The 25,908-nt window shown below is 39.9% G+C and overlaps 4 protein-coding genes across 7 annotated transcripts in view; all 4 read right to left on the reverse strand.

Annotated features, from left to right (window-relative positions):
- Positions 1-977: 977 nt before the first annotated feature.
- Positions 978-4,024, reverse strand: LOC118781369 (uncharacterized protein At5g50100, chloroplastic-like). Of its 2 annotated transcripts, none has more exons than XM_036534370.1 (4): positions 3,929-4,024; positions 3,007-3,159; positions 2,294-2,482; positions 978-1,397 (listed from the first exon to the last, which is right to left on the reverse strand). In XM_036534370.1, the coding sequence occupies exons 2-4, from the start codon at positions 3,130-3,132 to the stop codon at positions 1,206-1,208; spliced, it is 507 nt and encodes a 168-aa protein (XP_036390263.1). In that variant the 5' UTR covers positions 3,133-3,159; positions 3,929-4,024; the 3' UTR covers positions 978-1,205. The 2 variants fall into 2 exon arrangements, with proteins under 2 accessions (XP_036390263.1, XP_036390264.1); XM_036534371.1 differs by having other exon boundaries at positions 3,608-4,024.
- Positions 4,025-4,524: 500 nt separating this feature from the next.
- Positions 4,525-11,254, reverse strand: LOC118781210 (periphilin-1-like). Of its 2 annotated transcripts, none has more exons than XR_005005084.1 (7): positions 10,881-11,137; positions 10,685-10,777; positions 8,482-8,570; positions 7,640-7,818; positions 6,652-6,713; positions 5,505-5,612; positions 4,525-4,991 (listed from the first exon to the last, which is right to left on the reverse strand). XR_005005084.1 is itself a non-coding variant. In XM_036534140.1 (7 exons), exons 1-7 carry the CDS (start codon positions 11,167-11,169, stop codon positions 4,791-4,793), a joined length of 735 nt encoding a protein of 244 aa, XP_036390033.1. In that variant the 5' UTR covers positions 11,170-11,254; the 3' UTR covers positions 4,525-4,790. The 2 variants fall into 2 exon arrangements, 1 of the variants encoding a protein (XP_036390033.1); XM_036534140.1 differs by lacking the exon at positions 10,881-11,137 and adding an exon at positions 11,167-11,254.
- Positions 11,255-12,457: 1,203 nt separating this feature from the next.
- Positions 12,458-14,903, reverse strand: c7h3orf14 (chromosome 7 C3orf14 homolog). The gene is made up of 5 exons (XM_036534191.1): positions 14,864-14,903; positions 14,647-14,735; positions 14,208-14,331; positions 13,762-13,830; positions 12,458-13,476 (listed from the first exon to the last, which is right to left on the reverse strand). Exons 2-5 carry the CDS (start codon positions 14,697-14,699, stop codon positions 13,336-13,338), a joined length of 387 nt encoding a protein of 128 aa, XP_036390084.1. The 5' UTR covers positions 14,700-14,735; positions 14,864-14,903; the 3' UTR covers positions 12,458-13,335.
- A 1,971-nt stretch (positions 14,904-16,874) lies between these two features.
- LOC118780998 (receptor-type tyrosine-protein phosphatase gamma-like) overlaps positions 16,875-25,908 on the reverse strand; it is a 103,419-nt gene continuing 94,385 nt past the window's right edge. The window contains exons 11-18 of one of the 2 annotated variants that reach the window (XM_036533826.1): positions 24,828-24,877; positions 22,613-23,408; positions 21,803-21,941; positions 20,507-20,598; positions 18,667-18,755; positions 18,326-18,422; positions 18,083-18,165; positions 16,875-17,934 (exon numbers count right to left, since the gene is read on the reverse strand). In XM_036533826.1, coding sequence (XP_036389719.1) covers positions 17,722-17,934; positions 18,083-18,165; positions 18,326-18,422; positions 18,667-18,755; positions 20,507-20,598; positions 21,803-21,941; positions 22,613-23,408; positions 24,828-24,877 — 1,559 coding nt within the window. In that variant the 3' untranslated portion in view covers positions 16,875-17,721. Of the gene's footprint in view, positions 17,935-18,082; positions 18,166-18,325; positions 18,423-18,666; positions 18,759-20,506; positions 20,599-21,802; positions 21,942-22,612; positions 23,409-24,827; positions 24,878-25,908 lie in introns of both variants that reach the window. The other variant, XM_036533825.1, reaches the window with a different exon arrangement.

Consider the following 25,908-nt stretch of genomic DNA (forward strand, 5'->3'; position numbering starts at 1 on the left):
ACTGGTATGAACTAAGAAAAGATGACAAGTGTCCATGTTAAAGCTGAGTTGGTAGAAGTCCTGTCTTTCCCTGTACATGTACCATGTACTTCCCCTTCCCCAGGGTAAATGTACCGAGCAAAACAGAAAATTTGCATTGCTCATTAAGTTACCAGACTCATCAAGATATAGTGATTGTAGTAGTACTTGGCTAATCAAGTGTTAGCTCTGACATACACAATCTGATGTCTTCATCCATGGATGTTATTCACTGCTGGATGGTACCATTGCGTCAAGTGGTTTGTTGTCAATTTCATCCATGGTCTTTTCCCCAAGCATGATTTACTCCGGGGCTGGTTCGACCAAGTTCCCCTTTCTAATTTTTTTTTGCAATCAACTGAGGCCTCAGTGCTCTTCAAATTTTGCTCAGCAGCAATGGTGCTGTCAAGCACTATTCATTATGTGATGTTCCCTCTTTTGACAAGGGTTCCCTATGTATTCTGTATTCCTATGTATACTAACTGTACAATAATTTAAGAAATGTGCCATGAAACCATACACCATGAAATTGTCACAAAATGACACATTCTTGATTATCTGTTATGCTGGATGAAACACTGTTGGCAACAAAAATCACTAAATCACAAAATGAGAATAAATGAGAATGCGAATAAATTTTTCTTTTGTGCATTTCTGTAAGTTACATCCTTCACCACAAATGTACAATGCTTACTTTTACATTGATCATGAAATATAAATATGAAGAAAAGGGTAGTAAAATTATCAGACTAATTTGAAACACTATTATCCATATTCACTCCACCCTAAAACACTACAATACCAATAGCTGAGCTCTTCAGCTCAACTACTGAGTCGCCTTCAGCAGCATGGTAAGAACAATTACAATTGCAGCAAACAAAATTACAGAACAATTAAGATGCTTAATTAGATCATCTTCTAACATACTGGAAACAATACAACAAAACAAAATGGGAGTGGTGTTGGACCCTATAAGAAGTTACACCCTGTTGAGACACATGTGGAAAATGCAAAACAGGACAGATCCTGGTCAAATACACTAGGCTGTCTATTGAAAATGGACTGTATAGGCAAAACTGCCCAGGTAGGGAGGGAACAAGGCATGGAAGTATGAAAAAGAAAGGTCACTTCCACCACTGGATGTAGTGTATGAGATATGCTGCTTTAAAAGGCATTCAGTTTATTTGTCATAGTTGCTTCTTGTGACAGGTTCCAGTAGTACATGCATCCCTTCCAGTCCACTTCAGCCGGTTCTTAGCAAAGACTGCATATAATCTGTCCAGGAGAGGCCTAATCGGTGACCAGGACATGAAGCGGCCAAGCCACCCCAGCCCCACTGCGCTGTACATGACGGTAAAGGCTGGGATTCCACGGTGAACCTGTGTCAAATTAGAGAAGTCACTTAGAAGTTATAGTATTATTAGAAGTCACCTACACAAAGTTATCACATATCCAACAGAAAGGACAGGCATCTTTATGTTTAGAGCCCTCAGTTTTTCTCAGCTTGTTTTGATGTACTTCAGTCCTAACATACAGCCTTTTTTCCAAGCCTCTTGTTAAACAGGCATCCAACTGCACCTCCTCAATGATCTCAGTTATTAATTAATTACCACTACTTAAACACAGATGATAGCAGTGCTTAGATCCGTCACATGTTGAATTACATCTGACTATTTCAAGTGCAACATGTGGTAGAGCCTTCTGTTGGCCACACTTGGCCAGTATTTGTATTATTTCCAATTAGTCAGTTGACTGTGTTGATTGTTACTGATAACTGAGTGCCTAAAGTGACATCTGGCGGATACTGATAGACATAAACATTTAAATCCCTGTAGGTCATGCGGTTGAGAAAAAGTGAAATAAATAAGAAACAGCTACTTTGGCACCATCTGTGATTGCTTAAAATTTTGTTTGCAATATGTAAATTCTGATAAACATTGAAGAGACTCCCATCCCTCAGTAAAGTACAGTTGAGGAAGTCATTACAAGTCAAATGAGGTGTTACAAATGCACTTCAGGCCATAATGACACAGTGTTATATGACATCACAGCCCAAATCAGTCTGTACGTGCCTGATAACAGAACAATAATAGGGAAGGATGGTGCCAAAAGGGAGATGCATTTTTACCTAACGTTACTTGCCTTGTCAAAGCAAGCACTAAGCAAACTGTACACGATACTGTACAAGTACCTGCCCTTCACAGAACAGCAAAGTGATTTAGCTTGGCCAGTTAGCAGACAATTCAGTGTATCTTTCCATTTATGATCTGCATACCTTATCATGTTCATCGATCACATGCATTTCCTCCATTGCCATCTCGTAGGTTATTCCTCCGTATTTCTTTCCATCATAACCTTGCGTAGAAATGTCCACAAACTCGACTTTTGCAGGCCGGTGTTTCTGCAGATACTGAAGGAACCTGATTTCTTTCACACAAATAGGGCACTCTCCATCGTACAACACCTGTGCAGAAAATAAAACATTAGCTAATTTCAAAATTATATAGCATAGTGGCTTGCAATAACTTTCCAATGTTAGAGTACAGCCACTAAGTAATCCCTGTTTTTGTAACACTAGATTAAAGCATCACAAAGTCCAAGTTGAATAATAATTGTAAAATATTTTAAAATGTTACAATCAATTTCAGATTTAAAGTTTGCTGAATACATTACCCTAAATGAGAGTTTGCTCCATACATTACCTTAGACCAAAGTGTGGGGTGTGCCTAGCTGCCTAAAAACTAATAGTCTGTTGACCATAATACATGTGGAGTTGCATTTTACATTTTTGCGTGTATCATAGGCCAGTCATATTTTCAAATAGTCGTAGGCTCCTAGGTGTGTGTGTCTGTGGCACATAATGTCAGACTCACTAGTGTTGCCCTAGAGAACCACTGAAGATTACATGAAGATAAATACAACAGAAACATGTTTCTGAATTACTGAACATATATTCCCGACATTCAAACATGCTGAATATTATCTTACCTTGACTCCCCTGGTGCTGTCTGTGGCCCTAGGTCCATTGCTACAGTATGGCTGTCTCAAAGAAAGACTTGTTAATACCCTTCTGTTGGTGTATGTGGATATTCTTGTCAAAGCATTACGAAGCATCTCTGCGAGAGAATATCAAGGTAATATCTGAAACGCAAAAGAAAGACTGCGTGTTAACTGTTTAAGAATATTTTAAACCAAGTTTCAAGTTTCTCAACTATTTTTGCATCAACGGCTCACTATCACAAAGGATCACACTCTCCATCTATCAGTAATTCAACAGATACATATATGGGCCTTAATATTCTTAGTTTTCATCATTTATCGGATATTTCAACAATCATGATACGTTATGGAAACGTTATTTATGATCAAAGAATGAGTCATCGTCAGGCTCACTATTAAATGCATACACTGAATATTTCATGCATTTCTCAGACGTAACGTGTAAGTAGCCCATTGCTCCGCTATTTGCTGGCTGTCACGCCAAATCAAATCGTGGTACTATTATTTTAAGCTCACTGTCGTCTGTATTGTAGCCTATGCATATGTTTCCAATGTCTTGTATGGGAGCTATGTGTTGCACAACACCTACCCGAAAGCAGCTGCATGGAGGGTCACAATCAGAAGGAGCTGTCGCTGCTGTGTGATGACCCGAATCTCATCAACGACTGGTTGAGCAGCTAGGTATCACGTTTGTAAATACATAAACTGAATGCGCACTTATAGTCTGTTATTCGTAAACGTACACCACATGTCGTGAAGGTATCAGTAAAATTTGTAACCATAAAGTTTTGACCCCCTAATTATGAAAGCCTTTTGCGTAATCTGTTCGATCCGTTAATATTTCATTAAAACGAGTGCGATTACAATTTATTTTACCGCTCTATACCAAATCCGCACGTGCAAATCTCACCTCGTTTGTGAAAAATTATGTTCGCAGACTTCTGGGACTGTTACAGAGCATAAGTCATATATGTAATCGTACTTCTGTGACTCTTAACAACGTGAGGTCTGGTGTACAAGGCAACCTGACCAATGATCATCGACAAGCCACTACCAGCAGCAATAAGGTGAACTTCCGGGTCGCCATTTGCGTAATATGTCAAAATAAAAGTTCTCATACGCAAAATGTGCTACCTTTTTCAAGTGGCGGGGACGAAATGGCCCGCAACAAAAAGTGATGGGGACATGTCCCCAGCAGCCCCAGCGTAAATGACACCTATGGTGGTTTGTATTCTTAAAGTCTCCAGTCTTCTCCTATGTCTCGAATCCTCTCTGCACTTGAATGCACCATTACTCTTAAGGATGCATGCTGTCTTGGTTGAAATCATATTCATAATGCAAAATGTAGGCCAAATTACCTCACAAACACTAAAGAGGCATTATTCCATACAAATGCCATTCAATTTTTGAATGTATCATGGCGCTGTTGTTTCAGACAGAACAAAAGATAAAACCATCTTTTCCATCAAAATCTTTATTGAGTAAGAGGCACAACAGTTTTCAGGTTCAGCATTAAATCAAAAGCCACAGATGACTTACAATAATGAGGATGAGGGTATTTACATTGCAATGATGTCAGATGTGTGTATGTGAAGGAATAGTCCTATGCTGTACAGACAATCTATTATTATATTATAACATTTAATAATTTATTAAAGGTCTTGCCTTTTCTCTGGGAGTTAAAATAAGAGGTAAAAAGGATGGCCATCAGGAGGAAAAAACCTTTGTATTAGATGAGGGTGAACATACAGACAGACAGAGAGATAGAATGTTTAGAGCTGAGGAGGGTCTGAGGGACTTTGGGTATTGGAGTCATACTCCATGATAAAGTTCTGCATGGCTCCTACACATCGTAGGCCGATCTCTCTCAGATTCTCCTGCAAGGATGACTGTATGGGTTGCTCCAGAGATGGGTCTTTGGCAATCAGCATTTTCACTATGATTCCAAATGTGTCACAGTCTTGCCTATACACCTGCATAATTCAACACACAAACAATTAGGAAACAGCAGTGTGGCTCGTGACTTTGAATTCCTGGGAATTGTTCACCCTACATAGTCCCATGGTGCAAATCCTGAAGGGAGAATAAGTGTGTCTCTAGTGACATCATTCGAGTGACTCAGAGGTGCTTCTCTAGCTGCTAGAGGGTGCCAAGAAGTGGAAGGGACAAGGGGACCCTGGAAACAACACCTACTTTATCCCCGGGAAACCCACTTTACCCACTGACCTTATCTCTGCAGTTCTCCATTATTCTTCTATTTTTGCTCGGCAGGCTACTACACTGAAACGCAGCTTGCAAATGTGTCAAAATGAAGTCTCGCCATTCATTGGATGAGTGAGTCAAGGTGTGGTGGATCTTCTGTACGCTCTAGCATAGTAATCTAGTAGTCACCAGCATCTAGTAGCACGAGGGATGCACATAATATGATGAGGATAGCAAAGAGACACCAAAACATTGTTGATTACCTGCTCAGTAACAACACCCACCTCCTCAATTTCTCTCCTCTTTTGCTGGATAGCTTGATTTCGTTGTGCTGCCCTCATCACAGAAAATGGGATATCTCTTGTTTGGCTAGCAGTATCTTCTTGAGAGACCTGGGGTGCAATGGTGGCAGGAGAGAGAGAAATAATGATGCACCAAATGGGAAAAAGGTGCAAGACAGAGGCTAAGAAGGAATCAATGCTTTTGAGCCAGCAAGACAGCTCCTAACATCAGGGCTATCCATATCAAAGAGTATTTGTAAAATGCTGACTACAGGGGCGTGAATAAATGCAGGCATTGTGTCGTCTGGAATTAAATATCCATTATTTGTGAATAACATGACTTTGCTCTGTCCAGTACTGCCGAGATAAAAGCTAGATTAAGCTAGATTACTTTTTCAAAGCAGAAAATGATCTTATAGGGAAAGGACTGCATATTTACAAGTGCCAATAACATTACATGCTAATGCTAAAACTACCTTTGGGAATGGGCAAGTTTTCCATTTGCCCAATCTGTTTGCTCAAGAAACTTATTGCAAACAATCTTTGTGATTCTTTTTGTAAAACCTCCAGTGAAATCAAAATGAACTAATAATGACACTAGATTTAAAATAATGAAACAGGCAATGCACTGTTTGATAAGCTAGTTTGTTCTGTATTACATAAATAATGGCAGTAAGGAGGGGGAATTTTCAATCCTGCCACCATGTGCTGAGCAAGGTAAAATTTGTGGTTAATTATTTACTTAATTGTGAAATGTTCTACATCTGTAAGAAATATGTATTGTTTAGTAACCTATGTAAGTTTAAGCATATTAGGGGTATGTTCATTCCTAAGCATTACCATAATCCCTGATTTAACTGCACTCAACTATTATGTATTCCCAACTGATAAGGAAACTGACAGACATTTAAAAACAGACATCTGGTCTTCCTCAGACATCTGCAGGGTGAAAATAAATTAAGTGAGAAAAATATGCTCTTTCCTGAAATTCTTTTTTTAATCTTATTTTTGTCTTGACTGACTTGGAAGTCAGGAACACCATGATAAGTAAGATGATGGTAAGGCCTTGAACTGAATTATTTTAAGACTGGCCCTACTGGAGTACAGCCCACATAATGTGTTTCATGGCTGAGAGATGACAGGAACATACCAGAAAGGAAAGGGACTTCAGTTCTCTCTCTCTGCTTGTACATTTAGATAACTGAGGATTATCTGGAAAAAAAGAAGAAATATCTGACAAATAGATTCATAAACCACATTCTCAATAGTCAATGACAAATTTAACCAATGTCATAATATAAATTATGTTTTATACTCATCCTTATAAATTATTATTACAATGGATACAAGTGAGTTTGTTTAATTTTCAGTAGTTTAGAGCACTGACTAAATTCTGTCAGTAAGAAAATATCTGTAGAGAAGTTTAAGAGAATCCATTGCTTACAGGTACAGTTTGAGGAGGATGCAGAACCTGTGTTTTATATTTATCTTTTGATTGAGTGCTTGTTATGGCAATCAACTTTGTGTGAGAACTCAAGTAGAATAATGACCTTTTGCCTGAACCACAATTATGCCTTGTCCTAAAAATATGCTTGGGGTGTGTGACTGTATGTGACTTTGCTGGAAAGCAGTGTAGCTACTTGATGGGTCAAAGGAAGCAGCCCTAGCTAGGCTCCAAAGAGTGAGTGGGTGTTGTTTTGTTTTCTTTGTGTGGTATGAATATTCTGGATAAAGCATATTCTGGGCTTTTGTCTTATTAAGCACAAACCTGGAAGTTACTTTTCAACTAAACATTTACATAGGGAGTAATAGGAAGATTTAATTGCTTTAAATGTGGTTACTTCCACAATTAATCTAAATAATTAAGTGGACTATCTGGAGAATTAACTACCTTTCAACAGAGTGCACTGACATTTATGATTGCAATTAATTTCCATTCCATTCCATTGCCATTAGTATGGCATGAAAGACTACCAATGCAATATCTGATATATGAGCTGTCAAACCTTACATATTACACCATTATACTCCTGCCTGGTGGTCACAAACAGCACAGTTTGTGTCAAACACAATTTGCTGTTTTCTGATTGAATTTTTGATTTCTGTCATAATTATTTCCCTTTTTGGAACTAACATACCACTGAGATGTTTCGAGGTCCCAGCAGAGCATTTCTTCTTATACTTTAAATCAGAATGCCAGGTAGCATGTGAGGGGGGAGATAAAGCCCCCAGAGAGCCCCTGGCATGGAACCTCACACCTGTGCTACCATGATAGTGGAAGCTTGGCCTTTGGAAAAATCTCTCACCCCTCTTGAACCTGAAGAATAACACATAAATGCTTCTGCTTTATAAGAGAAAAATTTAAGAAACACACCAGTACCATCCAAAATCATTAGATTTATAGTAGTGAAAAAAAGTACACACTACATGCTCCTCAGTCATAAAACTGACGTTAAAAACACTCCAATGCTCCTCTTTTAAAACACAGAAAAAAGGAAACATACCACACAATTCTCAGACTTCACAGAAATGAATACCAACCCTCCATTATAAAACTTATATTTCAACGTATTTCTTTCTGGATTTCCCATTAATCATTAACAGCCTAGAGAAACAGACTCAGCTCCAATTAATTTAAACACCCATGGAGACCGAGGTAGTATGCTGAAGCCCTTGAGTCTTTCTGCCTTCTCTTTATATGTAAAAATAATAAGTATGGATCTTTAGATTTTTTTTAATCTATGAACATCTGTTTTTAACTTAAAGGTGTAAATAAGAGTGCAATTAATTGATACTAAAAATGAAAATAGGTAACCAGTCCATGAGCAATGATTAATGCCTCTGGTTGTGGTGAACTGCTTGGTAGTGAAAGGTCTGAAATTTTGTAATCCTATTTAAATGATCAATCTTGCTTACTTTTACAAGCATCTCCCTGCTTTCTGCAGTCAACTGTCTCCACTGTCAGCCCCACAGAACTTACCAAGGCCTGAAGAATCTCCCACCAAACCTTGGCCTGTATGGAGCCCTTATCAGAGATGGACTTCTGCTTCTTCTAGGTCTTCTCTCTGCCTGAGGAGATTAATCAATTCATAAGAATATTTATAACACAAAGTACCCTATTATACTACACGCTGAGGTAACATCTTGATCAATACCAAAACATAAGAAAAATATATGAAACATGCGTAAACACCCAATTTTGTTGTTATCCTTGTTCATATGATGAGGAATACTGTAGGAGAAAATTTCGTCTCGTCCCCCCTCTCCTACTTCACCTATAAAATGAATGCCAGTTAATAAATCACAATCGGTTTAAAAATTAGGCAGATGGAACACAACACTACACAAAAATGACAGAGGCCAAAAACTGCACTAAGCAGTCTTTTGTATAGCCCTGAACAAACAAAGAGCCCCAATATTTGTGACCCCCTCCACAGAGAGTCCAATTATTTTTAATCTTACACTCAAGGTCCATCTTCTGGGCAGTGTCTGGACAGTGTCTAACTCCCATTTTCCTCCCCAACAACAGGCCTTACTTTGTAACTTACAGCACGCATGTAGAATTGTTTTCTTCTCTACTCCCTCTCAGTTCTACTTTGAGATATCTCACAGCTGCATACCTTCCCACAGTCTCCTGTACACTTCTGACCCTTTGTTTTTAGTTTCTGCTCATATGCATACAAAGTATAATAGGATATGTATACATAGTTTATAGTTTGTTTAAGGCTAACATATTGGATTGTCTGGTTCCCTTATACACTTCCAGACCTCCACATGCATAGTAGAGATAGAGTAAATGGCTGATATATCAATAACTTCAGTTAATATGACAATAACTGTGGTTAATATAACAGTAATCATAACTGATATGATAATAACTGTGATTAGTGTATAAAAAGCATTAAAAGGGGACAAATTAACTCAACAATACCAACTGTTTAAAGTTAGATGCTCATTGACATTATTTGTAATTAGCATAAGTAAATGCCCCAAAAGTCATTCTCACTTCAGAGTTACAGGTTTAGCCGATGGTGAGAAAGGGAATAAAGATGATATGCATATAAACAATCCTGACAAAGACAGATGCAAGAAAAAAGGATATTGAATTTGCAGTGTGAGCGGTGGATTTGGACATCTGTAAATCACAATCTCAGCAATCTCTATCTTTTATTTTCCTTTGCTTTATTGGTGCAGACCAACACATCAATCACAAGCAAAATCAACGCATGATAGGGAAGTTAGTATATCACCATCATTCTTGGTGGCTTGCTTAAGTATAAGTCAGGCCCAGCTCAAGGGGGGTGCTTAAAGGTACATTGCACCCCCAGATGGACCTCAGTGCACCCCCAGTTGTCTCCTTACATTCCGGTGTCTACATAATATTTATGACTTTTTGTGCACCCCTGCAGATTGCAATTGCACACCTCTGCATTTCCTCCTGGTGCAGAGCCTGGTCTAACCGGCCATCTGTTTCCCCTTTGCCAAGGACTTACTCAAGGGATGAGTAAGCACCTCATCTCAGTGACTGCAGAGCGGAACAACCCTTGACTCTGGGCTCATATCATATGCCACTCCACAAATGAGAACTTAATGAACTTTGGAAAGCAGCCTCCCTCACTCATTCCAACTCCCTGCTTCCTGTGTTGTCTTCTGTATGGACAGAAGGCATAGAACCTTCTATCTACTGCCACTGCTGTCATAATTCACTCATTATTGGTATTTCGCAGACATATGTGTATACCAATAGGCTACATATAAATACTAATAATTAATCAAAAGAGCATAACTAATGTTTTACATTCGTTTTTAAGATATTCAGCTAGGTGTGGTAATAATAAAGGTTTAGTAAAACGAAATACAGCAGCATTTTATCAAGAATCAGAGCTTAATGATACTTTGTGTACATAATAAGCGACGGCTCGTGAATAAACCAGTATCTATCTACTGCATCAATACCGCGGTATGGAGTGGCCTCGCGTGGAAAACGTACACAATACACCGAAGTGTTTCCGGGTTCCGCGCTTAAAAATCACATTCGAAACAAGAGACTAAAATAGGAAAATTACTCAGACTAGTAGATAGCCGTCTTTAATTCATATTCGTTAAACGAGACGGCCTGAGGACTCTACACCATATGTGGAGTTATGAACTTTAAATAATTTTATAAAGACTAACGCACACACCTTGCTCTCGCATTTGATAGGACTGTCGCACAAGTCCTCTGGTTGTTTCCTTTCACCTGCGACGAAACCGTGGTCTTTGTGTCCCGAGGACCTCTGGAAAGAGAAAAATCAATGTTGCATATAACAGCGGGTGTGATATTCCACGCACGGACTGCAGTTTAATAAGGGGTTAAACGCTTTACAGAAGCGTCCTTACTTTACAAGTGTTGAAAGCTTCGAAACAGTTCTGCAGTCACGTCACCGTCAACTTTCACCCAAGGAGATACAGTCGATTTCAAACAGAAATAGTCCTTTAAACGTAGCATACTGGTTTATTTATATGATAATCTAAATTTCACACCTTGAGGTAAATCATATCGAAATATGATTTTAAAAGTAATGCATCTTTAACTGATTGCCGGGATCCTTGTTAATGTTCTGCAAGCATCGAAATGTGTTAAATCTATAATAAACACCGGCATAAAAGGTAGGCATATGTGTACCATTTTGTATGTCTTGAAGATCTTCCTTTAAACATCCACCGATGCCTTAACTGAGTTTGTTTCTGCGCCACACCGAGCCTAATCCCAAAGACCAGGAAGTTTCACTCTCGTTCAAGTCTAGCGGCGCCTTTGTTTCTCTTTCGAAATCAAGTCTGTTGTTGTCGACATTAATTTAGAGATGGCTGTGAGAACATCGACTTAATTGGTTATATATGCAATTACAGACATTCAGAAACAACAATACAATGAAAAGTGTGGAAAGATGGCTGTAGATAAACTGATAGGCCTACTTGGGAAATAGAAGTCAAAATAGCAACTGTGGCAATTGTATTGTTCAAAACAGATCATTTCTGTTCTGTTCTGGTAGTGGAAATATAGGTTTCTTTTTCAAGTGTGCGGAAAGACTTATCGGAATGCCTCTCAGGCTGTTATCTGCATGCTTTACTTGTCTTGGCAGAGGGCCTGACCAGACCACAAATGCAGAGGTTTTGTGCAATTCAGCCCTGTCCAGTGCCTACCACAAAGAAAAAGGTCAGATTTTTTCTAGTCCCGCTTGGATGGTATTGGTTATTCATCCCCAATCTCTCATTGAGGGCTGCAGTGTTGACGGACCTGACAAGTAAATGCTAGGTAAAGCGGACAGACCGCGCAAAGCAGGCTTTCCCGGACCTGCCAGGGGCCTTAAGTGAAGGGCCTATTGTGCACAGTCCTGACTTTACTAAACCATTTGTGTTTCAGACTGCTTCAGAAATAGGTTTGAGAAGAGTGCTGCTCCAGCAGGAGGGGGACAGTGTCATCCCATTGCCCATCTCAGCAGGAATTTGTACCCACGTGAGACACATTAACACTGTGCTGGTAGAGAGAACACTACTGCTAAGAAGTTTGAGTAACCTCAGTTGACAAACCTGAGGTGGGGGTATCAGTCCCATAGGTAGCCATACTACTTAAGTCCCATGTCCTCGCGTAGTATGTCCACAACGGAGGTTTACATGCTGGGATTTGCTTTTGTGTTTTTCCCAGCATTACCCTTTTTAACTTACCGTGTCATTTTTTTTATTGCTTGTAACAACAAAAGTTTTCTATTCCATTGCTATTATGATAAAAATGACTTTGCACTTTTATCCTACTTTTGTATCATGTCTTAATCTGTGTAACTGTTCTAATCAGCATGGTCATTGCTCTTAATACTGATTTGTATTATATGGCTTTAACAAAGAACAGAGACACACATGTAATACTTGTAACATCAAATGTTTTATTCCTAAACTAGGAGTGCACATTAGTGTGAGAAATTAAACTCTTACTAGGTAGTATACTTGATTGTGTTTTGCTGATGTTTTGCTTGTTTGACTGCAATGGTGATGGGGTGAAGCCAGAGGGGGGTGTGCACCAAATTTAATTGAATTTATGAATAAATCACACACAAAAGACAACAGTGGACCGACATTTGAAATCACATAAGCACACAAAATTAAGGTCTTAGGTTAAGGGGAATCATTCTGGGGGTATCATTCATGATTCGCCATATTCTTAAGTGCAAATACTCACCTTTGAAAATGTGGATAAACTCGTAAGCAGCTTAGTGGGTAAGGTGTTCCCAGCCGTGTCATTTTACAACAACGACTGGGAAGCTACAACAGCCACAAGTCACATCCCTCCTCACCTCACTTCACTGGCTTTGTGTTACCGCTCACATCAAGTACAAAACCTTGGTGCTGGCATACAGGACAGTGAATGGGACAGCCCAATAATACCTCCAATATATTTTTAAATCCAGAGAAAATCCCTTTACATCCCCACACTGAAAACTGAAAACTCACTGAAGTATTTTCTATGGGTGTCAACTTGGCACCCTTCTAACAATTTACACTGTGGATTAACAATTTACTGCTTTATGAAGGGCATTAAATCTTATGTTGTCAATCAACAGAAGCATCCTTAGATGCCTTAATTAAAATATATATATCCCTATTTTCACAATCTTTGTTGTGCATATTCCTACTTTCCAGTGTACTTGTACTGTGACTTTCAAATCACAGTACACAGTAGTCCTTCCCTCCAGGGTATGCCTTGTTGCTCATTCAATTCTTTTAAGTGCCTTGAACTACTCATAGTTAACCACACACCAATTTGAGTTAAACAGCTAATTGTCAATTAGACACCAGTATTTCAGTAATTGTGCCGAAATGTACTTTTCTGTCTCCTTTTCCCAGGTGATCTCTCCCGGTCTCGCAACGGAGATGGCCCCCTCCCAAGCAAGAATGACTCCCATTCTGGAATTTTCTCTTCAACGTATGCCCAGTACTGTGTCTGAAACAAAACCATCAAACCTTCATTACTTACTGACCCTGCACAAACAGCAAAGTATTATTTTTTATAGTTTTACATTGACTAATTCAAGCTGTAGAGATGATCCATTAATAACAGAAGAGCAATAACTTACGCAAAACATCAGCTACTCACTTGTGGTTTATACTGTATATGAAGCCATGCGAACACTGCATTGTCTTTGCAATATAACAGCTATTTTTGCTGATGGGCTGTTTTACCTTAGAACAGATTACAATACTCTGCATAGAGTCAACTAAGGATTACCTCCAAACTAACAATATCTGGGTGAGGGAGTGGTCTTGTGATCAGACGATTTTCAATTTCCTGCAAATCCTAAAAGACAATTGAAATGTTTTGAAGTGTTATGTAATTATTTGACACTTTCTAAAGCACACACCTCTGTATAGAAAACAAGTCATGCATAGTATTCAGAGGCTTGCATAGTTTTGAACTTATTAGTTTTGAACTTATTCTCCTCGTATATCCCATCAACCTTTGAATTAGCAGATGGCATAGTAGCTACCCCAACAGATTTTGTTAATACCCAACTTGTCCTTATTTCGCTAGCTTTTTTGGTTAGCGTAGTTTATGGTTATAAACAGTGTATGTTTGCCCATATAAAAAATTGCACAATAGGTATGTTTTTGGGTGGAAATAAACGTGTAAGAAGCATACATCTATATACGCAATCGATATACAAATTACATTACCTTAAGAAGTTTGGCATTTCTTTTCCGTGCAGCTTCCGACACTTTGGTCTGCTGTTTTTTCTTATTTTTATGCTGCTCTTGTTGACTCTCCATCTCTTTAAGTAAAGCGGCCCTCTTCTTCAAGCTGCAGCGTTGTTTTCATACATGACCAAGTAAGCTGGCTTGGTTTCAATGAATTAACTAATTACCCAAAGTTATCATCGCATCCCGACGAAAATACTAACGGTACCTAGCACAGTAATAGTATTTCACGTATGATTTTTTTTCAGTGGGCTATACAGTTATCAAAATTCAAACACAAAATAGCATAGCTATAGCCAGCTGGCTAATGGTACTACTGTAATCTAGGTGTCGTACATTTTGCCAAATGCCATAATGACTAGGTAACCAGTGGCTAGCAACAGTTTGCAACCTCTTTGGAAGGGCTAACGTTACTTACATGTCATCGTATTTCTTAGTCAGTTCAATCTCTTGAGTTAAATGTGATTCCATTCCAGTGTGTCTTCTCAGTTTAAAAAGAAAAAAGTACTGAAAACGGATACAAAATAATTACAACTAGCTAGCGAACACACATCAGCAATAAAGACAAGACCACCAGTTTCTAGCCTACCTACTAAGAAAACTTCTTAGTAATCGTCTAGCCAGGGAATAGTTACCTGCAGCTTCACGAAGCCAGCAGTCGTTACCGGCAACAAGTAGTGGCTTCCGGTTTGGGTTTTTTCAAAATAAAGGTCTACACAGCAGCTCAAGAGAGAAAAGTTATATTTAGTCATTCAGTGATAAGCAAGCGAAATGAATTGCTTAGCCCCTCGAGTGTTAGGAACAGGTGAAACTGACTGCTTCACGGAATGATACTAGCTTTTTCCTGGGACCGAAGTAGTAATAACGCACAAATTGTGTTAAAATCAGAGAATGCATATGAGCACATTTATAATACTATCCTCAGTCCTAATTTGTGTTACTTTTCACATATTAATGACTTTGACAAGCAATCATGAACCCACACAGTGTAAAAAGCTCAAGTTCAAGTGAACATGCAATGCCACAGGCATTCAGGCAAAACTGGACATTACATACTGAAAGCGGCCAGTACATGAGGAAATAGCAAGGAAGAGGAAGATGGAGGATGAGGGCTATAACAACCCTAAATAAAACAACTAAAATCATCCTACAGGTGAAAGACAACTTACCCAATCTTTGAGCAATTGGCCCGGGTGGTGGGCAGTCATCAAATCACTTGCACATAGGTCCTTTTTGATGGTGCTACTGTAGCCAATTGGGGATGTGACATGCACGTGTACACGCACTGGGCCAAGTCTACATCAGTGTCTCTTTCCTGCAAAGTACCAATACTAGTACCATGTATTCCAGACCACACATTTACCTGTAGCGCACAAGGACTGGACCCATGCCTGGTGTGTGGGCTTCTGAGGACCTGCTCACAAAGGTGAGAACAAGCAGTGCATACTCTTGATACACCCATATCATGCGTAGTGACACTGGATCGCAGTGTGTTCAAAAAGAACTCCCAAGGAAAAGATGCGAGTGTTAACAAGTTCAAAACATCAATATGGGTGAGGAGAGCAAAGGACTCCTGACCTGTGTTCACAAACCTGAGCTCGGATCCCAGGTGTATTTTACATCAACAGCTCACGTACAAAACACCCAGCTGATCATATTAGCATATATGCACAGAACAGATAACACTGTAAACAGCAGCTCAGGAAACGCAAAAACACATCTAAGCAAAGAATGGGGGGTGAGCATATGTTCCCCCCTACAACAGGCACATCTTGAACGCTGGCCGATATCTACCTTTTTTCCTTTGATGTTATGTATCAAGAAGCACCGCAGTGTGTGGCAGGCATGCAGTTTTGTGCTCCTCAATGTTACAATTATGCTTCCATACTCTTCACTGTTCTCGTTAGGCCAGAACTAATCACATTTTCTCTGAGTTTGAACCAAAAGAACAACAGATAAAAGCATGTAACTGTATGTTTATTTGTGTAAGCCATTCTCTAAGGTGCAAATGATACACAGCCATGTGCAGTTTGATTTAAGATTACATCATTAAATAGTATGTTCAAAGCCACATGCTTACAATTTAAATGAATATGCTAAACTACTGTACTACTTTCCCCACTTATGATCAAAGGCACCCACTAATAATGTGCACTTTTATTGATCTTACTGAACTCATTTACTTACATTTGAGCTGGTAGTTGCTATAGTCAGCTGATATCTTGTAAGTGGATCTGGATTTCACATTTCTTAACACTTATATATGTATTATTAGTCCTTGCCACCATGTGTTGCTGTTGGTGTCTATTGTGTATTAACAGAAAGATAAAATTAAAGGAGTGTCTTATTTTCAATTAGCATGTTATGTGTGCTGAATATTGCCATTCTCACTTGAGGCACCAATTAATGTGGTGAATATATAATTCCTCTTTTGAATATAAATTGACAGGTATGAGTTATCAGGACACAGGCTTAGGAATTTCACCTAAACATTTAAAGAATTTATTCAAATGAGGAATTCATCCGAAGGGAGAGGATTTTAATTTCATCAATTTACTGAGTAATCAAGACAACACTTTTCATAAACACAAATAACATTTATTAACAAACAATATATTTACAAAATATAATGTAGGCATGGCAAAAGATAAAGACAAAGAGTTAAAGGCATTGAGAATCTTGCAGATTGTTGTACTCAGTCTTTGTCAGGGTCCCTCCTCAGCTGGGCACAACAGGAAGTCACGTGTGGCTTGTCCCTCTCTATGTTCCTCTCGCTAAGTAGGGCTGGATTGCTGGCCCAGCTCTTCTGTGTGGGCTAGAGCAAGACACGGTTAATTCCCTTGCTCTTTGAACAGGAGTGCTTGGTCTTTTCCTGTAGACGTCCGTGGTCCTAACTTGTGGTCCAACTCCTAGCAGTGTTCTGGGTCTGGATTAGCTCAGAGATCTTCCACTCAAGTTAAGGTTCCTTCCAAGTCTCTCTAAGTTATTTTTTTTCCTTTAGCTAGAATGCTGAACAGAAGTTTGGCACAGTCTTACTCAGAGTCTTCCATCACAAGCTTTGTAGACTTGAATTCTGGTTACTTTGCACACCAGCTTCCACCTTCTTGATCAGAAGACAACGGAAACACTCACCATGTGGTCAGCGCTGGGTCCCTTGGTAGACCCAGGAGAAGGAGCAGCAATCTTCCAATGAATCTGCAATTCTCTCCAATCCCCAGAATTTCTCCTGGGGATGTCTAATAAAGCTTGTGAGATAAAGCTAACATAGTTTGGTTGCCAACCAATCACCAAGCTTCACACCTCAGAAGTAAGATGGGTAAGGGAGGGTCAAAGTTTTATGACACTTTGTTTGAGCACACACAGAAAATGGAGGGAATTTTTGGAGAATTCCTGGATCCCTCTGATGTGGTATAGAGAGGGAAATGGTGAAACTCAGACATAGACATTACAAATGTCATCTCTGCATAAGTAAATCTCACAAATTACTAATAAATCAGTTGGAATGAAAAGCAGCACACACAGCAGGTATCTTGGACCAGATGTGCTGCAGCTCAGGGGCAGTGACACACACTCGTCTTTTCTGCACAAGGTTTGTGACCATGACGATTATGCCTGTGTTCTGCTCCCAGACCATCCTCCAGAAGTCGTCAAAGGTGGATTTCAAAGGGCCCTGTGCAGTGCTGTAGGCGTTGGACCTGTTGTATCCCTAGGGGGATACAGAGACAGAGGCAAGGTAACGCGCATATCCACATGCACACTCACATGCACATATTCAAAAACAGTGAGCCAAAGAACACAACATCCCCCAATAAATAAATGAATAAATAAACAAATAAAGTTCCAGGCACACTCACATCCACATAGTTTCCACTGATATATTCACTGTGTTTGGTGTCCTTGCCAGCTAATGGCTGTAACTTCACCTTATTGTGGTCATCTGTGAAAGAACGGGAATTGTGGGAAGAATTGGATTTCACTGCCATAAATGACAAATCCCATTTGCTCTGCAGAACACAAACACTCTTGGGGTTGACACTTCTAAAACCAGGCATACATGCCTTTGTTAATGATGTGGTAACAGGGTAGAATCCACTCACAGGCTACAATGTTGATATATCTGTTCTTGTGCTTATTGTCAGGGTGGTTTGAGTTGTCTGCGGTGATCTTCAGATCAGCAGTACAGCATTGAACCTCCTGGAAAGACAGAAATAGATAGAGAGAGGATGGTTATTAGGGCTAGGGTTAGCTGGGATGGAATTCCTATTTACAAGGTTTGGGTTTCAAGTCCTCATCCTTATTCTATTCTGCATTGTCCTTTTTAGATGACTCAGTCATTTATCAGATGGCTTTCCAATGATCAGATACTACTCAAAGACTCCATCTCACTGGACAAGACCGAATAATGAAAGTTCTTAAAGAAAACAGTGACAATCCTAACCTCGAACTCCTTGGAAAAGCCATGCAGGTTATGTGAGTACAGCTCCATGATGTGCCTCACAAACTGCTTTGCAGGGATGGCCTCCATGTCTTCTGAAGAGGAAAAGTACAGGATGTATAATGCCTTTAAATAACAAAGATATTATTCCCAGATGCAGGATCCTTGACAGCAGAACACCTGAAAGCACTGAAGAGGCACAGCTGCCACCACAGCAGGGGAGTGAAAAGCAGACTGGGCTCCCTCACTCTTTTTTCTCTCTGCACTGTGATCTAACATCTGTGCGCTTTATTTCAGAGTCTGGTTGTGGCACTGCTCCCTTCTTTCCTCACAGATCCTGTCTCGCCCTGAGGCCACCACTTACCACAATGCACCTTTTTGATACCACTCATTCGTTTACTGGTTTTGTATTTCCATTGTTCTTTTTCGTCGACAATAAACCACCCTTTCAGTTTTTTTTTTTTTTTTTGCCTTATGTTCTGGTCTGTGTGTTTCTGTGCTACCCCACCTGTATCGTCACACCCTGCACGATACCACAACAGCCATACACCCACTAATCAGGGGAGAGAGATAGGTCAGTGCTCTCAGGGCTCCTAATAACAGCACTGTAAATATTCCAGTGACAAATGAGTGCAGGAAATATGAATGTCCAGAAAGCTTCTCCATCAGTCTCACTGCAACAACCTCTACACACATGCTACTTTTTTGCACTGCAAGTCACACTTCAGAGCTCACTACAGTGCCACTATGCTGATATCATAAGAGCAACTTACAGGTGCCTTATAAATCACAGGGTGCCTGAGAACAGTGACACATATTCACCCTTATCTCTGGCAGAATGAAATTTTTTTCCCCTCCGGTTTGTACTTCTGGCCTTTGTCAGCTGATGACACGACTGGGATTGAACCCAGGCTGTAGAGCTCAGCTTGAGCTCAAGGCAAGTGCCTTAACCACTGAGCTACGCAGGAGCCCAAGAGTTGTATGTTTTTGACCTGATCTTTGAATATGGTCCCCAGACTGTTAATTTTATTCTTAATAATTTATTAGTATTGTATTATCATTTTTAATTACTATTATTTCCACTCCATCATAGCGGGCCATGGCCATACCTTGAGAACTGATTTAGGCCCACCTGTAATATGCTTTAGATAGTTTACATTTTGCTCTTTAACCATTTGCTTTCTATTAAAACATTTTTGACTGTAAACAATTTCAACATGTTCATTCTAATTAAATAACCTCCAGGCAAAAGCTGCAGAAGAAAGGAAATTCACACTGACAAGTACTGACAAGGCTTCTGAAACATTGTAAAGGTGAGAGAATTAATCAGTCAGATAATTGAACAAAGGTAGTATAATTATATCCATGTCATTTTCTATCCATTATATTTTTCTCTTTTGACTTGGGTTGTGCTCATTGATCCAGATAGATTAATCCTTGCAGTACTATGATAACAGTACTAATGGTGGTCCAAAAACAGATTTTTAAGGTATGGAGGTAAGTATGGAAGGCTGAGGTGCTGACTGAGTTTATGAAAGGTCAACAAAAAAGATGTAAGAAAAAATAAGAAAACTAGGGATTAAATTCATGGCATAAAGCAGAAAACTAAGGAATAAATTCATGGCATAAACATTCACCCACTCATGCTGCCAAGTCTGCAAGAACTATACTCATGATGAATAAAGTGTGATTTCATAGCAGAACTCTGTGGGATGCATAGGTTGTTGGGGAATCTGCAGAGGATGTGGAAGAGGCACAGTGACACCCATGCCCCTGTGCTCTGACCTGGCTTGTAAAGGAGTGGAACGGGGGTGTGGGGATGAGGGGACAAGAGGACACTTACCTGGGATGAGAATGACAGGGGTGCTATCATTGGGAACCACCTGGGGGGAGCTGCTGTCCTCCAAATAGAAGTGAGCAGTCTTAAAAAACCTCCTAGGGGGACAATGGGGAAAAATGGTACAGGTAGAAAGCTTTATGACTGACTCACAAGCCTTATTGTCACAATGCCATCGTCATCTCCGCTGTCTCTCCACAATTGTACAGTCAGATGAGTTTTTTTCCTCTCCAAACTTTGTGTTAAATATTCATATTCATCATAATCCCATGTTCACATAACATACGTAACAATTACATTACATTTTTTTTCATTTTATTTTACATATATTCATTTGGCAGATGCTTTTCCAAAGCGACTTACAAGTGAGGCAGAGGACAACACAAGCAAAAAACCATAAGGAGTCAACAATATTAGAAGCACTGCATGACCAGGCTTCAATGGTTGGACAGACAAGGTACCAGCTAGATGGTACAGATTATGAGTGGGTTAAACCATTAGATTACATTTTTCAATAGTTTAATAGGAAACAGTTTTGAGACATGAGAAATTTCTTTAAGCGGTAGTGTTTCAGGTGCTCAGATGAGAGCAGAAAAGCTGTGTCTTCAGATGTTTCTTGAGAGGGACTCAGTGGAACGGATGGTGTGTGGAAGTTGATTCCACCATTGGGGGACAACGGCGGAGAAAGTGGCCTGTTTCCTACATCTACTTAATGCAGAGCAGGGAGCACAGGCTGGTCATCCTCGAAAACAGCAGAAGCAGGAGAGGGAGAGTGTTTGCCTGGTGCTAGTAAGTCAAAAATGGAGGAAGGATGAATCCCCTCTCCTTTATGACTTACGTCACTCTTGCAGTCCCTTTCTGTTTTGGCACAGGGGGAGGGTACTCCATGCATTCTCTCACTGGAATCAGCATTACACAACATTACCTGCTTCCCTGACTCATTTTAATATCCTCCTGCACCTGCTCCCACTACACCCTGCCCCTCCCCATCATGTCTGCCTTCCTTTGTTCCCCTCTTATACCCTTGTTGACATGAGGCTAACATGCTCTAGATGTCCTGACATCAGTAGTTTACTTTTTTCACCACCTTTTGGAATTACCAATTGTATATTAGGCTGTTTCACCCCAACATCCTCTGCGGGTGTGCTAGGGGGCAGCAAATGCAAGTTTCTCATATGATGCAACAACAATAACTATTTTTCCACACCAGTGTTGTAGGTAAGAGAAGTGGTAGTAATTCAATCGGGAGAGGAGTTTAATGGTGTGGTAGGGTTGAGGAGAGGTGATACAGGCAGGTCTCACCTCCAGTACACCATCACGGCAAGCAGCAGAACGAGACAGGCAAAGGTGAGAGTGGACACCACCACCAGGGGGATGATCCACTCCAGCTTGCTGTGGCCATGGATAAGGTTCTTGGTCATATTAGAGATGCAGTTCCTCTCTGTGAGAAGGGGAGGGAGACAGGAATTCCTAGGTTTAAAACAGGCAAGGAAGATCATGTCAGTCAGCAGCTACTCTTCACTTAACCTCCATGAGACTACATGAAAAAGTAAGCCAGCAATGGGTTTTTCTGCCAAAGATCTGCCAAACTATCATCCTCCATCTCCTCCTGCCTTGGCATAAATTAATATGTGAGCTCCTGTTTAAATATTCTTCAAGGAAGACAAATAACAACTGTCAGATAAATGTGTTAATTCAGCAGTCCTAAGTTGCAGAACACCAGAGTGGGGTCAAACCAATTTCAATTCGGTCAACAGACCTTTTGCCAAGCCCTGCCTCATGAATTGCACTTGTCCAATCTTATCTTAGCCACGGTTACTACCCATCATTTTTCTGACAAACATTACAAGTATTTGCAGGCGTAACACTCTTTGCTATCTAACAAGAGGGTAAACTAAATTAAACATTATGGTTAAACAATGCTCCTGGGGAACTTGTAACAGTGACTCCAGGTACCCAGAGAGGGAGATAAGGGAGGTAATAGACCTGGCCAGCATTGCACAGTCTAGTGTCAGGAAAATTATTTTATATGACACCACTTATGCAGTTACTCCCCAAAGCGAGGTACCTTGGCAAGGTCCTTACAAATACCAAAAACTGAGATAGCCTCACCTGTGTAGAAAGAGAAAGGCCACTGGTTCATGTCCCCTCCATTGGTCTTAATGATAAGTGTTGACCTATTTGGAAGCTGGATCTCAAATATGCTGTCATTTAGCTCCTGGGACAGAGATTTCATATCCTTTTTGATGACACTCTTTGTGCCTTTCACCAGCCTGTCCTCCACAGCATTAGATGGTTCTGTGCTGAATTCTGTCTTCCTGTCATCTGCAGCAAATTCCTCTTGTCCTCTCTCTTTGGCTGTGGAGATTGGGGCTATTATTGTGGGTCCTTCTGCCACAGGGCCATTAACCTTCATCTCCACTCTGTCCATTGCCTTCTTGTCTTTCTTTGTTCTGTCTTCTTCTCCATCTTCTCCATCTTCCTCTTCCTCTCCTTCTCTCTCCCCCTCCTCTCTCCCCCCCTTTCCCTCCTTTTCACCTTCCTCAGCGCCCTCACTGTCTTTGGTCACGGCAGTGTCAGCATCTGAGCCCTGAGACACAGCTGGCTCTTTGGTGGGGACCGCTGGTCTGACCACGTGGTGGGTGGCAGTGGGAGTGGCTACAGAAGGTGGGTTCCGACTGGGCCACACAGAGCTTGGGAATGAGGAGATAACCCCTCCACTGAACCCCAGGCCTGCCAGTAGGGTGCTAGTCACAACGGATGCTACAGTGGCCTGGCTGCCACTAGATGATGGCCCAGTCCCAGTTGCCATGGAGACAAAGGAGAAGGGGAGGCCAGACGAAGTCCAGGTGGAGGAGCCAGAGCTGATGGGAGCCATATCTGCAGAGGAGGCAGAGGAAACTGTGGGCTGTAGGAGAAATGGAAAGCAAGAGGAAAAAGGGGAAAACAGAAAGAGGAGAGGGAGAAAAAAAGGGGCAGACAGACAAAGAGCACCAGAAAGAGTGAAAAGAGGAAACAGACATTAGAATCTATTAATTCTGAGCTATAGACCTGAAGAATCTTCAGTCTAACAAGTTAACACATTTTACACCACAGTCAAGCTGCTCTAAGCTTTTAAAATGCACATTTTCACAAAGCCTTCATACAAGGTATTGGAAGCTAATGGAACATGCAATCATCTATAGTCAATTTTGTTTTTTTGTAAAATGATCACATAAAATAAAATGATCGCCCACTATGTCAGTCAAAGAACACTTGTAAAATGCAAGATGCCCAAATAAATACCCCTTTCAGTCTGGTTCCTATAGTTTTTTAGGCTAAGCCAATGGCAGGACCCTGTCATTTTTTAGTTGTGAAATTAGTGTTAATCATCTCTGCACATCTCTGTCTCTAATTGTGTTGTCTCAGACAAACTACATATGATACTGTGATACAAATTCTCCTGGCACAGGAATATTTAGCTTGTGAGAAGAAGTGCTCAAGTAACGTCTCCCAGACTAGTTAGCTTTGGCAGTAATTTTATCTTGCTGGCTAGTGAAATGTAGCAAGCTTGATTGGCACTGTAATGTTTTGCCTCTGATTAATTCAAGCGCTTTTTCAGTTTGTTAATGGGTGGTTTACTAACTAAATACCACGAAAGAAAGATGAATGTCAATCATCAATAACTTGGAATCAAAATTGATCACTTAAAATGAATAACTTAAAATGGAATAACTTAACCTTTGTAGACTAGATAAAAAGAAAGGCATGTCACTGTGGAGCACTTGCAGGAATGAAAAGCATTCTTTATCAAAGAAGATAAATGTCAGTTGTGAAAGAATCTCATGTAGAAGAACTTCATGTAGAGCTGATCCACACTAATACCCCAACTTGTTCACTGCTTAATGATGGTGCTTAGTTTGAATTAAATTTGTCATTACCTGGAACACAAATATGAATTGAAATAACAGTTGCAGTGTTGCGCAACCATTCTGTATGATTCTAGTATTTTTAAAAATGTAATAAATTATTTTGCCTAGTGAAAAACCCATCCGGCTGGTTAATTTTTTTCATCTACCAGCCACCCTGGCTAGTGGACCATAAAGTTAATTTTCAGACCCTGTGACATATTTTTGATTAAAATTCATCATTACACAAAATGAATCAATGTGATATGCAACATGATTTTTAAAAACTGATCAATGAAAAATAATCACTAATGGCTATAGACTCTATGAATTCTTGGAAAAAAAAAATCACAATCCCATGCAACTACATGTACAATCTAAAGCTGTAATGCTCATTCTTAGTACCACACATACATCCAGGGGCATTGCAAAATGCATACCATTCCAGTTTTCACTATTCTTGTTCCCTCAAATATCCTGGTTGTGTTTGCTGGAATAACACAATGAAGCTTATGTTATTAAACATATCAGGTAACAAGAGAAAACATATTTCTTCATGTTCATCATATACTCTACATAACACACAAACACACACACACACACGTTGAAACACAGCGAGGCACACAAAAAATGATTTTCCCCAAATATATATTCAAAACGTATTCTGTTCACATCCTAACAATTCATTAATTTCCCACTGATTACTTGCATAATTGAAAAACAACATGTATGGTAGAACGGATTGCTGATATGCAAATGTAGATGTGTGAATCAATACAATCAAATGTATTTCACTACACTCCAAATAAAATTCCATGGTGTTAACTGAGATCATTTCATGGACAACTGCATTCTTTAATGTCAGCCAGTGTCAGTCACAGCTGTTACATCGTAGCAGAAGAATACACACAAGGCTTTATTCTTACTTTGAAATGTGTCCTGACATCCTTTTTTGGTTATTTGAATAAACAATACGGTTGCCATATTTAACACTAGGCTATATAGGCTTCTCTGCTTGAGCTCAAATCTCTTCTTTATAATACAAATAAAGGTCACAAAGAGCCAATTGCCTGTAACATTAACAAGGGAATGCTGTATATGTAAAATATTTGACTGTCAGTGACCTCATCATTATGCACGTGTTTCTCAAAAATCACAACTGCCTGAATCAACTTGAAAGTAAGGTAGCCATCTAGAAATAAAACCAGACCTCAGCACAGCATGGGCCAATACATTAATTAATTCCCTGTTGCCTCTTTAATTAATTCCCCGTTGCCTCTTTCTTGACGAGACAACAAACTATAGGCACAGTTGCTGACTATCTTCATTGAGTTGCAGATGCCACAACTCAACCTCAAAGCTTCAAGGCGTCAGTTGCAAAGGAACTGACACCTTTCTTCTAATAACATCAGATACATGAATATATATAGTACAAATAAAATGTGCAGCTGGCAAGGACTTTTGTTCTCTTGATGACAAGATTGAGTATTGCGAGTTGGTCACCACAGTAGCAGCTCATTG

Source organism: Megalops cyprinoides, chromosome 7, assembly GCF_013368585.1.
Source record: "Megalops cyprinoides isolate fMegCyp1 chromosome 7, fMegCyp1.pri, whole genome shotgun sequence".
Classification (NCBI taxonomy): domain Eukaryota; kingdom Metazoa; phylum Chordata; class Actinopteri; order Elopiformes; family Megalopidae; genus Megalops; species Megalops cyprinoides.